This window comes from Mus caroli, unplaced genomic scaffold (assembly GCF_978045245.1).
Source record: "Mus caroli unplaced genomic scaffold, Mus_caroli_1 scaffold_1, whole genome shotgun sequence".
NCBI classification, from domain to species: domain Eukaryota; kingdom Metazoa; phylum Chordata; class Mammalia; order Rodentia; family Muridae; genus Mus; species Mus caroli.
The window spans coordinates 158316458-158330540 of record NW_028227256.1 but is presented as its reverse complement, the minus strand read 5'-3'; the positions used below and the strand labels follow the sequence as shown (position 1 = coordinate 158330540).

At 37.7% G+C, this 14083-nt stretch overlaps 1 protein-coding gene across 1 annotated transcript in view; it reads left to right on the top strand.

Moving 5' to 3' along the window:
* Positions 1-14083, top strand: part of Rabgap1l (RAB GTPase activating protein 1 like) — a 587625-nt gene that overhangs the window by 107288 nt on the left and 466254 nt on the right. The window contains exon 11 of the mRNA XM_021173796.3: positions 8152-8293. Within this exon, the coding sequence (XP_021029455.1) occupies positions 8152-8293 (142 nt within the window). The remainder of the gene's footprint in view (positions 1-8151; positions 8294-14083) is intronic.

Here is a 14083-nt window from a genome sequence, read left to right as displayed (position 1 = left end):
AATATAAACTAACCAGTAACCCCCCAGAGCTCGTGTTTCTAGCTGCATATGTATCGATGATGGCCTAGTCGGCCATCATTGGAAAGAGAGGCCCATCGGTCTTGCAAACTTTATCTGCCTCAGTACAGGGGAACACCAGGGCCAAGAAGTGGGAGTGGGTGGGTAGGGGAGTGGGGGGGAGGGTATGGGGGACTTTTGGGATAGCATTGGAAATGTAAATGAAGAAAATACCTAATTAAAACAAAAAAAAAGAATGTACCGCAAGAGTCTATGTTAGGCTGTTTTGAGATTTCCTTAATCTGATTCTCTTCATGTTTGCTTCAGAGAAAGGTAAAAAGCAGCCACATTCATTCCTCACCAAAATATCATAAGAATGATTTCTAGGCAACATACAAAAATTTCCTCTGAAATTTCTTGAGCCAGGCCTCCACAGTTCAAGTCACTCTTAGTACCACTGTCTACCATGTTCCTATTATCATGGCCCTTTAAGTCACACTTAAATCATTCAACTGATTGTCTAATCGACAGTCACAAAGTCCACATTTTTCTAAACAAAAACATGCGTATCACAGTAATACCCCACAGTCTCAAAGTCCATACTCTTTCAAACAAAAAAAGATGGTCAGACCTATCATAACAATAACCCAGTTCTTAGTACCAACTTGTTTCTATCTTGGTTGGGTTTATTGCTGTGAATAGACTGGGGGATCTGCCAGGATGTGTTTCAGAGCATAGACTATTAGTATAGTCACAGACAAGCACAACACATGTCAGGGCAACTATCATAGCTATCCCTGTCTTTGAGAGGGATATTCGTTTTGGAAGGCTACAAGTGGTGAGGCCCTCAGCTCTCATCTTTACCCTACCTCCACCCTTGTTTATCATCCTCATCTAACTTACTGTGTGTACCTTAGGGTGGTGGCATCTGCAGCTGAGCCGCTCACCATAGGAAAGGGTCCTTGACAGCTCTCTGCTAAGCATCTGAGCGTTTGAGGCTTGCTCCTAATAATCCGTAACCTGTTGAAGATGAATAAATGGAAAAGCATTTTAAAAACAAAGGCAGGGAGTGATGAACATCCTATGAAAATCTGAATTTAAAGACATTTTGATGTGTATTACCCAAGAGAATATAGCCCTTAATTTTCTGGAGGAAACGAAAGTCTGGTAACTTTAGCATTCTTCAGTAAATAGTATAGAATTTACTCCTGTGATGGTTAATCTTGACTAGTGGGTGGTACCATTCTATGGGCTTGGGTCTCATTCTGAATTAAAGGGAGAAAGCATGCCGAGCGTAAGCACCCATCATTCTCTGTTTGCTGATTGTGGTTGCTGTGTGACCAGATATCTCACTTTCCTGCCACTATATCTTTCCTATCTGATGGATGAGTCCTCAAGAGTCCTCACCCTTGCTTAAATTGTATTGGTCAAGTATTTGCAGCCACAAGGAAAATAACGAATACATATTCTCTAGCCAGTACCTTATAAAGAAAATTACCCTGTTGGTGTTGGGGGTGGAGATTGGGAATGCCTGACTCAAAATCTTTTCTCTGTTGGGTGTCTTTGACTTTTCATTATGTTGAAAACAAATATTTTAAGAACTAAATGGGTATTAAAATGGGTAAATAGAAATGAACCACATGTGACATGAAGTTAGAAGAGGGGACTGTTTTGTAAGAGAAGGTACCAGCAAAATGAGAGCAAGAGGATATAGCAGTGCATTGCAAGAGGGAAATGAATTGTAAGAACAAACTGTTATGGCATATGTTAAAATGTCATAATGAAACATATTACTTTCTCTGTGAACTTATGCTTAATAGAAATAAATTAAAAATACATAAAATGGAAATTATCATTGAAGATGTTTTTCAATTTGTACCTTTAAAAATAAATATACTCAATCAGTACATAACCAAGAGAAATTAAATAATAATGATAATTATCTTTTTCTGCAGAAAGATGAAAATTAAAATTATAGAGTACTTATTGTGGGAAAATAAAATATAGAATGTACTTTTGTTTGTTTTTCTGATGTGCACTTCTGCTTAGGTTGTCATTCTTGTTTGTCTTGTGCAGAGGCAAACTAAACCTGTCTGGAAACAAATCCTCGCGCATGATTTATAGACACAATTTTGTTAAAAAACAAAAGATCTTAGATATCAGAGTTTCTTAACTTTTTCCCACCTAGGATTCCTTTTTGCATGAAAAATTTGTATACTAAACTAGGCGTATAGATACATAAAATTAAAACATAAATAAAGCATTTGCTGGTAAGTAATTAATAAATTTATTGTATAACAATTCTTTGTAATTTGTAAATAAACAGTTTACATGCTAATAAGTTGCATGTGCTTCTTTGCTTTTACATAGTGAATCAAATATTTACTGAATATCTTGATACTTAAGAATGTGGAACATCTTCAGAACTTTCAAAATTGATTGGTATTTTGATTTTATGATTAATATTGAGAATGCTGCTTTTTGCATCCTAAAGTACAGTTAATCCCTTTTTAAAAGTTGTTGAAAATTCTGATACTAAAAAAAATTCATAAGTTTTTTTAAATGAAACTCAATCATTAACTCAAAGACTAATTTTAAAATCAAATATTGTAAAACAATGTAATCTAAAGTGTACTAACTTGATAAAGTAACATGTTGAAGAATGATGGTAGGAAAATGTGATAAAAAATCTTTGTTTTTTATAAACTCTGTTTCTAACCATATGTATAATAAAAATGCTGTTCCTAAGATTCAGTCTCCACAGATCTGAGCCATTGGGTTTCAGGAGGGTCTGTCGGTGCTGTGTGACATGAAGGGATGTGCAGGGAACAGTGCATATGTTGTATTTAGAACCAGGGCTTCAGTGAAATCATATGATTTGATGGGGGGTGGTTTGCTGCCAGAAAAACATGGGATTCATTGCATGATTGATTTTGAATTAAGTTTTGGTTGTTGTGTGTTTGGAAATCTTTCAGTATTGCCAAATTATGACTTATGCATTCAGTTACATGATTCTCTGAAGGATATTGACTCAAAAATTAAGAAGCTGGTCTGTAGATACAATGGTTCACAGTTCAGCTTTGCACCAGATTTCCTGTAATCCTTTGAAAATAAGTCTTACTTCCTGGATCCTACCCTAAAGATCAAGACCAAAGATATTAATGTTTTAAATGTGAAGAAATTCTTACTCTCATATCTTTACTCTTAAACAGTGTTATGATATATGCTTCTGAAGATGTATGTACTAATACAGATATCACCATATTGTCCTTTGTATTTGATGATAGTCTATTATATTATAAAAGCTTTTGGAATTAATTTGCATAGCTGTAATGAATCTTTGTAAGTCAACTTATTCTTGACATAAATTTTAATGTAAATCTGACAGTTTATTTCATAACTACAGAATTTTAGTTGTCTAAAAGTAAAATTGAAAATAAAATCATGTTACTAAAAGTACTTCATTTGCATCTTAGTTGCTAAGTGCAATATTTAGGTTCAATACAGTATATTTGTATAGTTAACCTAGCCAAGTTGAGCCTGGTCATGAGTTGGTTCTTGCTCTGGAACAGAGCCAGCAGTGCATAGACCTCTAGTCAGTGGTTGCTATGGACATAAGGCTTGTATGTATAAAAAAATATATTTTACTTCATGTTCCTCTTTCAGGAAATATTCTCCCTACCAAGGTAGTAGGGGATGTTCTCTCTGCCAAGGTTATGATGGATTCCCTGATAATTAGAAGCAGCACGAATCCAAATCCGGGAGTCAAGGGTGTGTTCATGTCTCAGCAAAATTGTAAAGACCATTTTGACCTTCAGAACAGATGCTGAGACCTTCAGGACAGCCCTTAACCCTGTAGGGAAAGATCTTTGAAAACACTGAGTTCAAGAATATATAATTTCTCAACTATGCAAAATATAAGGATGCAATATGAATTGTATAAGGAGCTTCATATATCTAAAAGAAATCTGCCTGGGACAGAGCTAGTTTAGGGACAGGGGTGGCAGGGATCTCACCCAACTAGGTCATTGTCTGTGCTGACAAAGGCAGGCAGATCTCTGAATTTATTTGCAATGTTAAAAAAAAAGTACTTGCCATCTCATTCTAAGAATCTAGGGCCTGGGGTCCAGGGATGCTGATTTATGGGATAATCAAAAGGGAACCTGGAGTAATGGCTGAAATGATATGTAAATAAAAGACTGGGCTTTTGATCTGCAAGAGATGAACAATCCAGAGAGTTTATTAGAATCTCAAGGAAATCTGTCTGGAACAGAACTGAGAAAGAACTGTCTCAAGCAGAACATAGGCCATCAGCTTGTAACACACAGTTTGATACCCCCAAACCCCCACCTCTCAAAAACACCTTCCCCAGAACCACTCCTCAAGTCAAGACTAGTTCTTGGCAAACAGTACAGGTGAAACATTTAACTACAGTTGGTTGTAATACTTCTCTGTTATGACAGCAGAGTTCAGCAGTTGCAACTGAGACCATCTGGCTTGCAAAACCTAGGATAGATAGTTCCTGTATGGCCATTTGTAGAAAAAATTTGTTGATGTCTAAGAAAGATAGTTACAGTGTTTACTTCCTGTCTGTGTACATTTTCTTGCCTTGGTGATGAAGTCCATGCCAGGACTTTTTCACCAGATTCTAACCAGGAGTGGTGAATAATGAACATGGTTGTTTTGTTCTCCAACTCATAGGAAAGCACTCAGTACCTTACCATTAATGTTAAAGTTAGTTGTAGGCCTTTTATTGGTTCTTGTTAATGGGGTGAGAAGACTTCATTATCTTCCTAGTTTGTTGAAGGGTTTTAAAAACATGAATGAATTATGAGTTTACATGTTTTGCATCAGTTGATGAGATCCTAGAGTCTTTGCTTTTTAATTGATTAATATCATGGCCTACATTGACTTTTTCCCCCTTCCAACAATGAACTAGCTTTGCATTTGCCAGACAAGTTTCATTGGTTGTTATGTACCATTTTATTCATATTATTTATATATATACACACATATATATACACACATATATGTAATATACACATATATATGTATATGTAATTATATATGTATAATAGTGATTTGACTTTTATGTATTTGATTTATATTTAATTATAATTGATATATTTATATATAAAGAGATAGATTTGCTTAATATATTTATGTGTATAACTATCATTTTAAACATTTAACCATCATATTAATAGTTAATAATCCTAGTGTATGATTATTATATAATATTAATAGGATGTGTATTTATTGGCATAAATAATAGTGAGTTTCAATATGACATTTTTATGCATGTACATAGTGCATTTTGATCATAATCATATCCCCCTACTATCCTCTTCTGTTGTCTTCCTACTTTGATTAATCCTCTTCTTCTCAGCTAGCTACATTTCCTTCACTGGAGTTGTTTACAGATATATGGCACCTCACTGGTTACTAAACCATTGGTGAAAACATCTCTCTTTCTCCATCAATCTTTAACTGCATATAAATCCTCAGGGGTGTGGAGGGTCTCAGGATCTCCTCACCTTCTCTTAGAGTATTTCTTTGTTAAGTCTTGTGCAGGTGATGACAGCTGCTATGAGTTCCAGGGTACTATAGCCATGTAATGTCCAAAAGTCAGTGTTCCATTCTGTCCTCTAACCCTGGCTCTCACATGTTTTCTGACCTTTATTCTATTTTGTTCCTGAGCCTTGGATGGATGATACAGTTGTCTCATTTATAGCTGGGTATTAAAAAGTCATATATTGTCAGTATTTTGAACACTTAATGAGACTCTGAAGTCACTGCTGATTAAGGCATAAAAGTATTATTACCGTAACTGATAGATAGTAGTACTAATTTGTGAGTTATTGAGAAAGCAGTTTTACAGCCAAGTCCATGTCCATATAGCAAAAGAAATGCAATAGCTCTATCACTGTGGTCTATACCTACCTCATCTGTGAGCCTTTGTCTAAGATTGAATTCCCTCTTGTGGACCAGGCAAATATCCCTGTGTACTGTGTGTAGATGTTACTCACTAGTGTGTCTTGCTATGTTTTCATTTTAATTCAGTTTGAAATGTAAGATCAAACATTCCTCTTAGTATATTTTTTTAAAGACAGGATAGCATAATGAACTAATGAGCTTCCTATGTAGCTGAAGATGACCTTGAACTCCTGATCCCCTGTCTCCACTTCCCAAGTGCTAGGGGTGCAGATGTGTACTGCCATGGTACAGTTGGTAGTGTGCTTTCTGGGCAAGCATGCAGACCTGAATTCAGATCCTAAGCCTAGAAAAGAAAATGGCCACATAGAGTTCAGGCCATCAGTTGGCAAGTCTAGCTGCTAGTTCTTTCTCACTATGAGATAACCAGTAATGAATCAAACATCATTTGTTGTCGGCCCTAAAACTTGCAAAGTCTTAAAGAATAATTGGATTATATCAAAATGCTTAGTAAGTTGAATTTGTTAATATAATGCTACATGATTCTCAGCATGTATACGTTGCCAGCACTGGAAAAAATGGTAGATAAATTATTCCCTTAAAATATGCCAAGGACAGTGTAACTCCATTAAAAAGTGGGGTACAGAGCTAAATAAAGAATTCTCAACTGAGGAATACCGAAGGGTTGAGAAGCACTTGAAAAAATGTTCAACATCCTTAATCAGCAGGGAAATGCAAATCAAAACAACCTTGAGATTCCACCTCACACCAGTCAGAATAGCTAAGATGAAAAACTCAGGTGACAGCAGATGCTGGCAAGGATGTGGAGAAAGAGGAACACTCCTCCATTGCTGGTGGGATTGCAAGCTTGTATAACCACTCTGGAAATCAGTCTGGCGGTTCCTCAGAAAATTGGACATAGTACTACCAGAAGATCCAGCAATACTTCTCCTGGGCATATACCCAGAAGATGCTCCAACTGATAGGACACATGCTCTAATATGTTCATAACAGCCTTATTTATAATAGTCAGAAGCTGGAAAGAACCCAGATGTCCCTCAACAGAAGAATGGATATAGAAAATGTGGTACATTTACACAATGGAGTACTACTCAGCTGTTAAAAACAGTGAATTTAGCCGGGCGTGGTGGCGCACGCCTTTAATCCCAGTACTCGGGAGGCAGAGGCAGGTGGATTTCTGAGTTCGAGGCCAGCCTGGTCTACAAAGTGAGTTCCAGGACAGCCAGGGCTATACTGAGAAACCCTGTCTCTAAAAACCAAAAAAAAAAAAACAAAAAACAGTGAATGTATGAAATTCTTAGGCAAATGGATATATCTGGAGGATATTATCCTGAGTGAGGTACCCAATCACAAAAGAAGTCACTTGATATGCACTCACTGATAAGTGGATATTAGCTCCAAAACTTAGAATACTCAAGATTTAATTTGCAAAACACAAGAAAATCAAGAAGGAAGACCAACGTGTGGATACTTCATTCCTCCTTAAAATAGGGAACAAAATACCCATGGAAGGAGTTACTGAGACAAAGTTTGGAGCTAAGACAAAAGGATGGACCATCCAGAGACTACCCTACCTGGGGATCCATCCCATAATCAGCCGCCAAACGTAGACACTATTGCACATGCCAGCAAGATTTTGCTGAAAGGATCCTGATATAGCTGTCTGTCTCTTGTGAGACTAGGCCAGTACCTGGCAAATACAGAAGTGGATGCTCACAGTCATCTATTGGATGGAACACAGGGCTCCCAATGGAGGATCTAGAGAAAGTACCCAAGGAGCTGAAGGGGTCTGCAACCCTATAGCTGGAACAACAATATGAACTAACCATTACCCCCTGAGCTCGTGTCTCTAGCTGCATATGTAGCAGAAGATGGCCTAGTCGGCCATCACTGGGAAGAGAGGCCCCTTGGTCTTACAAACTTTATATGCCCCAGTACAGCGGAATGACAGGGCCAGGAAGCGATAGTGAGTGGGTAGGGGAGCAGGGCAGGGGGAGGATATAGGGAATTTTCAGGATAGCATTTGAAATGTAAATGAAGAAAATATCTAATAAAAAATTGAAAAAAATTTTCTCAAATTCAGACATGGTCTAGATAAATGTTTTGCTTTTCATTTTAGTGGATTTTAATGAACTATTGCTATATAATTTTATTCTCTTTGTATTTCTAATATTCAAATATATGGTTTTATTGTTTCAGTCTGAGGGAAAAGGCCACAGCAGTGCTGGAGATGCAATATATGAAGTGGTGAGTCTGCAGAGAGAATCTGACAAGGAGGAGCCCATTACCCCTACTAGTGCTGGGGGCCCAATGTCACCACAGGAGGATGAAGCAGAAGAGGGTAAGAAGTTGAGTGTATTCAGTTCATGCATTTAAACAGATGCTTTCTTAGCATCTTCAAACGTGCTGTGTGTGCACACATACTCTCATGCTGAGGGCTTGAGTCATGTCATTCCTAGTCTCAGACACACTTACGGTAGATTTTTTTTTTTTTTTTTTTTGACATGCAGAGGAGATTTGGTTCATTTGGTTGTTTGGTTGCCCAGACCCCAGTGCCACTTAAGCAGCTGTTTACATTTGACAATATTGCTGTGCTAGTTTGCTTTCTATTTGATTTCCAGTATTTCTGAAGTATTTAATGAGAAGTTTCAAATTCTCTGAAGTATTTTTAGAATTTCAGTGGTAATCTTCTGCTTATCTTTGTCACTTGGCAGTTCTAAGCTGACTTTGTTGTTGCTGTAGTCTCTACTGCTCACTTCTGAAAGAGCACATTATCTTATCTATGTAATATACAAATGCTGCAGAGAAATGTTCAGAAGCCTTTTACGTCGTCTGGCTGGAGGCATGACACTTTTCATTGCTACTAGGACTAGAGTGACAGGTCTTAGTGCTAACAAAGGTTGCTTCCAGTATGGGGTTTGCTAACAGCAAATTTCTCTTTTCCTTTTAAAAGATTTTTATTTTGTTCTTATTTATGTATGAATATCCACACATGTGTATGTCCATGGAGGCTGGGAGAGGTGTCAGATCCCTGGAGTTGTAGTCATAGATGGTTGTAAGCTATCTGAAGTGAGCAGTAGGTGATCCTGTGCAAGAGCAGCAAGTGGTCTTAACAGAGGATCCATCTTTGCAGACAACCTGATTTCTATATTAATATCATATTTGAAAAAATCTTAAAATTGTTTCTTTATATCTATTTATATCATTTTGACGGCAATATAATATTGACTGGGAATTATTGTTCACTACATGTGAGGCATCCTTCTGCTTCTAATCCGTCAACTGAGTTAATAGGATTTTAATTGCACACATGCTTTAATTAAGTTGGCTTTAGGCGTGAACATATACACAGAGAACACAAGCCACTTGCTTGGGTCACTTGGCTGCAAATGGCAGTGCTGACATCTGATGCAGGCTGTTTACTTCTACTATGTTACTCTGTCACATCTGACAAGTTACCAAAATTTATAAGCAACTTTTAAGAACTATGGGAAATGTCCATAACAGAATCAGTCATTCAAAAGCATATGTGTTAACATTGTTGAGAAACCATCACTCCTAAAAGCTATTACCTAATAAGTTACTCCTCATTTCTCTTTAGTCCTGGCCCCTGGCAACCACTAATTTGCCTTTTTTATTTGTGTGTTGTTTTTTTAAAATTTTCATCTGTTGAAATGATTTTGCCAATTTTGTCTGTTCTGTTATTAATGTGATGGTACACATAGTTGTTGGTTCTGGAGATGATTCTACTTGTGTATAGTCGGTTACCCCCTTTACTGTGCTACTGAGTTGGCTTTGCTATTATTGAAGTTTTATCATCTTTGTCTAGCGCATTTATTGGCTTCTATTTGTTTAAACTGTTGCAGTGATTTTGTGTCAAGGCAATGGTGTCCTCATAGCTTGAGTTTGATGTACTCCTTCAATTTGAGGAGTAGTTTAGACTTGGGGTTGATTTTTTTTTTTTTCTTTTCTGTAAAGGCTTAGTAAAATTCAGTGTGGACCTCTCTTGGTTTTTCTTTCTTAGGATATGTTTAATTATTCATTCAATTTGGCTATACCTTACTGGTCTGGTCAGCTTTTTTGTTTCTTAAAATCCAATCTTTTTGTTGTTGTTTCTGTTTTTTTCAAGGTCATTTTGTTTTTAATTGTCCAGCTTTACAGAAATATAAAATTATATATATCATATTTATTTTGTTTTTATTTATTTATTTTTATTATCATTTTATTTATTTACAATCTAGCTGTTGCTCCCCTTCCTGGTCTCCCCTCCCACAGTTCCTTATCCCATTCCTCCTTTCCGCTGTCTCTGAGAGGATATTCCTTCCCCACTGGGGCCTCAAGTCTCTATAGGATTAGGCACTTCTCGCACTGAGGCCAGACCAGTCCTCTGCTATATATGTGCTGGGGCCTTGGACCAGCTCCTGTATGCTGTCTGGTTGGTGGCCAAGTGTCTGGGAGCTCTCCGAGGTCTAGGCTAGTTGAGACTGTTAGTCTTCTTATGGGGTCACCCTCTCCTTCACTTTCTTCAGTCCTTCCCCTATTCAACTACAGGGGTTCCCGACCTCAGTGTAATGGTGGGTGTAAGTATCTGTGTCTGTCTCAGTCAGCTGCTGGTAGGGGCTCTCAGAGGACAGTCTGTAAGTATATCATAACATCAGTAGTAGTGTCAGGCCTTAGTGGTCCTCTTGACTCCGCATGAGATGGGTCCTAAGTTGGGCCAGTCACTGGACCCCCTTTCCCTCAGTCTCTTCTCCATTTTTGTCCTTGCAGTTCTTTTAGACAAGAACAATTCTGGGTCAGAAATTTTGACCATGGGTTGGTAACCCCATTTCTCCACTCAAGGCTCTGTCTATTGGAGTTCCCTCTCCTCACAGTTGGGCCTTTTGGCTAAGGTTACCCTCTCCTTGAGTCCTGAGAGTCTCTCACCCCCAGGTATCTGGTGCTTCCTAAAGGAACCCCCTCATCCCCCACCCCTGCCCCCTGAGGCTGCATATTTCAACTCATTCTGCTGGCCCTCCAGGCTTCTCACCTACCCCACCCCCTCATATCTGAGCTGCTCCCCTGTTCCCCTCCCTTCCCATCTCCCACCCAGGTTCCTCCCTCCCTCTGCCTCCCATGATTAGTTTCTTCTTCCTTCTAAGTGGGATTGAAGCATCCTCACTTTGACCTTTCAGCTTACAGTCTGTGGGTTGTAGCCTAGGTATTCTGTACCTTTTGGCTAATAATTCACTTATTAGTGAGTATATACCATGTATGTCCTTTTGTGTCTGGGTTACCTCACTCAGGGTGAAACCCATGGGACTTTATGAAACAGGAAATGAAGCGTTCTCCTTTAAACCACCAACCAGGTAGAATGCTATTTTTCATTTCTTGAAAGAAAAATAAGATAAGATAAGAAAGTTGTGTATTCTAGATAATAGTATTGTAGATTTCCTAGTTTGAACAATCCTTGGATCTGAACAATCCAAGGGAGGATCTGAAGCAGATAGTACTCTCCATTGTCTTATGGGACAGGAATACTCTTAGGGTAAGATCTCAAACCTGAACATTGTATTTGGATATTTAAAAAAGTCCCTGGTCTCTGTGAGAGTTATTCAAAGAAAGTGAAGAATGGGCCTTGTTTTGGGTTGAAGAGTAGATAGAGCTTAGGGAGAACTGTTTGAAGAAACTTGATGAATACATTGAACTAAAAACACTAGATCATTCTGGCTGGCTGAGGGCATTATTAGGATACAAGAGACTTTGCTGTCTTTGTAGTTGGACAGGGAAAGCTGAAAATGAAAAGGAATTCGCACACCTAATTCTTAAGCATAGGCTCCTGACTTGCTTCTGTGTCTTTATTAATGCTTATATAATGCTTCGTCTACTTAGCCGGCTTCTGCCACTGACGTCCACCTGAGTGAGCCTTTCAACTGAGGTGTGTTAACAGCTAAAACAAAACAGTAATTTTAGTATAGCAGAAGTGCCTGTACTTAGAAATGTTTCCAAATATTTTCTATGACATTTTTTAGTAAGTTACTCAGACAAATGATATTTAAAATGTACTTAGTGTAGAGAGACTAAGGAAGAATTTTGCAAATAAAAGTAGATAAAATTGTCAGAAAGAGCCATTTCAGGACTTTGGAAAGTTACCAAAAGATGGTGCCCAGTCTGTTCAGTAGAAAAACTATTGAACTTTGTAGAGATTTATTATAGTGGACTCTGATAATGTAGCTCCAAAGAATATACCTGCACATCCCCAATACTGATTTATTCTTATGATACTGATGGAAACAAAACTCCAAACCTGCATAACTTTTGATACTGGAAATGACTTATTTCATGGGAACAGAATATGGAAAAACATTGTTTCTGAAGCATTGTTGGGAATAATAGTTATAATTTTTATAGCAACACAATGGGAATTCTGGTTGAAAATCATAGATTGACCAAGATCTCAGAAGTAGGTGGAACTGTAGGAACGTCCATGTGTAGGGGTGGTTTAGCAAGCTCTGTACTTATGTAGGACTATCGACTTCCAGGAGATAACAGAAAGGGTTTGACCAATTTCACATCTCCATGCTCAACATGAGCAATAGAGTGCTGTTACCTGAATTATGTCCAGTGGTTTTCTTCATTCTTTCCTGTTATGTATGAGTACCCTTTCCCCAGATACTGTGAATGACTATCATACAGACTAGTCTTCATTCTTCCCTTATTAAAAGATGGAAGGAACTCTTAAACTTGGAATCTGGTAATGAAGACTCCAATATTACTTTGGCCCTCTTTGATTTGTCTTCTTTAGTCTGTGTCCTTCATATCAACTATCCTTTTGAAGTGGGTTGTATTACTTCACTTAGAAGAATTGGTGTTTCTAGGTCTGGCATAGTGGTTCATGCCTTTAATCTATCCTAGCACTTGGGAGGGAGAGACAAGTGGATTTCTGTGAGATTGAGGCAGGTCTGTTTCCAGGAAGTGCCAGGCCATCCAGGGCTACATACATAGTGAGACCCTTTGTGAGGGTGAACCAGAAATGTTTGTTTCTCACTTTATTTAGCAAAAATTCTCTTATTATGGCTCACAATTCTATTTTTACCTTTTTGATTTAGTTTTCCACCACTTTCTACCTCAGAAATTTTACACTTGTCCATTCACTATTTATCCCTTGTTATTATTTTTAATTGACTCACTCTCTCTCTGTCTGTTTTGTCTATGTCTTACCTCTCTGTCTCTCTTGTCTATCTCTGCCTCTGCCTCCCTCTCTCTCTGCATTTGTGCACGGATACCCATATGTTATAGATACATAGATATAGGCATATGGAACCTGGAGTATCAGAAGATAAGTTGTAGGAGTAGGTTCTCTTTCCAGCACAAGGTTTCCAGGAGTCAAACTTAGATTGTTTTTTTCCTTTAAAATGTCTTTAATTGTGTATTATATAATAAAATATATTAGTTATACATAATAATTGATTCATTGTAATATTTTCATATATGTATACAGTGTAGCATTATCACACTCACCCTCCCAGTATTTTCTCCTGCCCCCTTCCCCTCTCCCTCTGATCCATTCTTCTTCCTGAATAGAATCCAGTCTACCATCATGTATTTTTTAATCCAGATTCTATATACGAGAGGACATAGAATGTTTGAATCTCTGAGTCTATCTCACTTCACTTAACATGATGGTCTTTAGCTTGTCTATTTTCCTACAAAATGCCATAATTTCTTTCATCTTTGAGACGGAATACAATGCCACTGTGAATGTGTTCAGGAAACGTCTCTATACCTGGTGCTTTACTTTTTAAGCCTGGAAACTGAAGCTTAACAAAGCATGATTATGTACACTGTAGTAGTTGGCTCTGGCTTCTCTGCTAAGTTTAATGAAAGCTAAGAAATATATTATTTGTCTTAATAGTATGACACACTCCTAATTGAGCTTCCCACAAGACCTAGCAAATAGAATCTCAGTAAAACTTATTAGATGATAAATAGCAAGCAGATAAATAAATAGAGGAATGAATGCACAAAATGGCAGGAGAGGGAACTCTGGTGATGTGTAGTTTAACAAACAGGGAATAGATGCTTTAAAAGCAAAGTGAGCACATGTGGTTAGGGATGAAACTAGAATGAAATACTTTAAAGTCAAACTTAG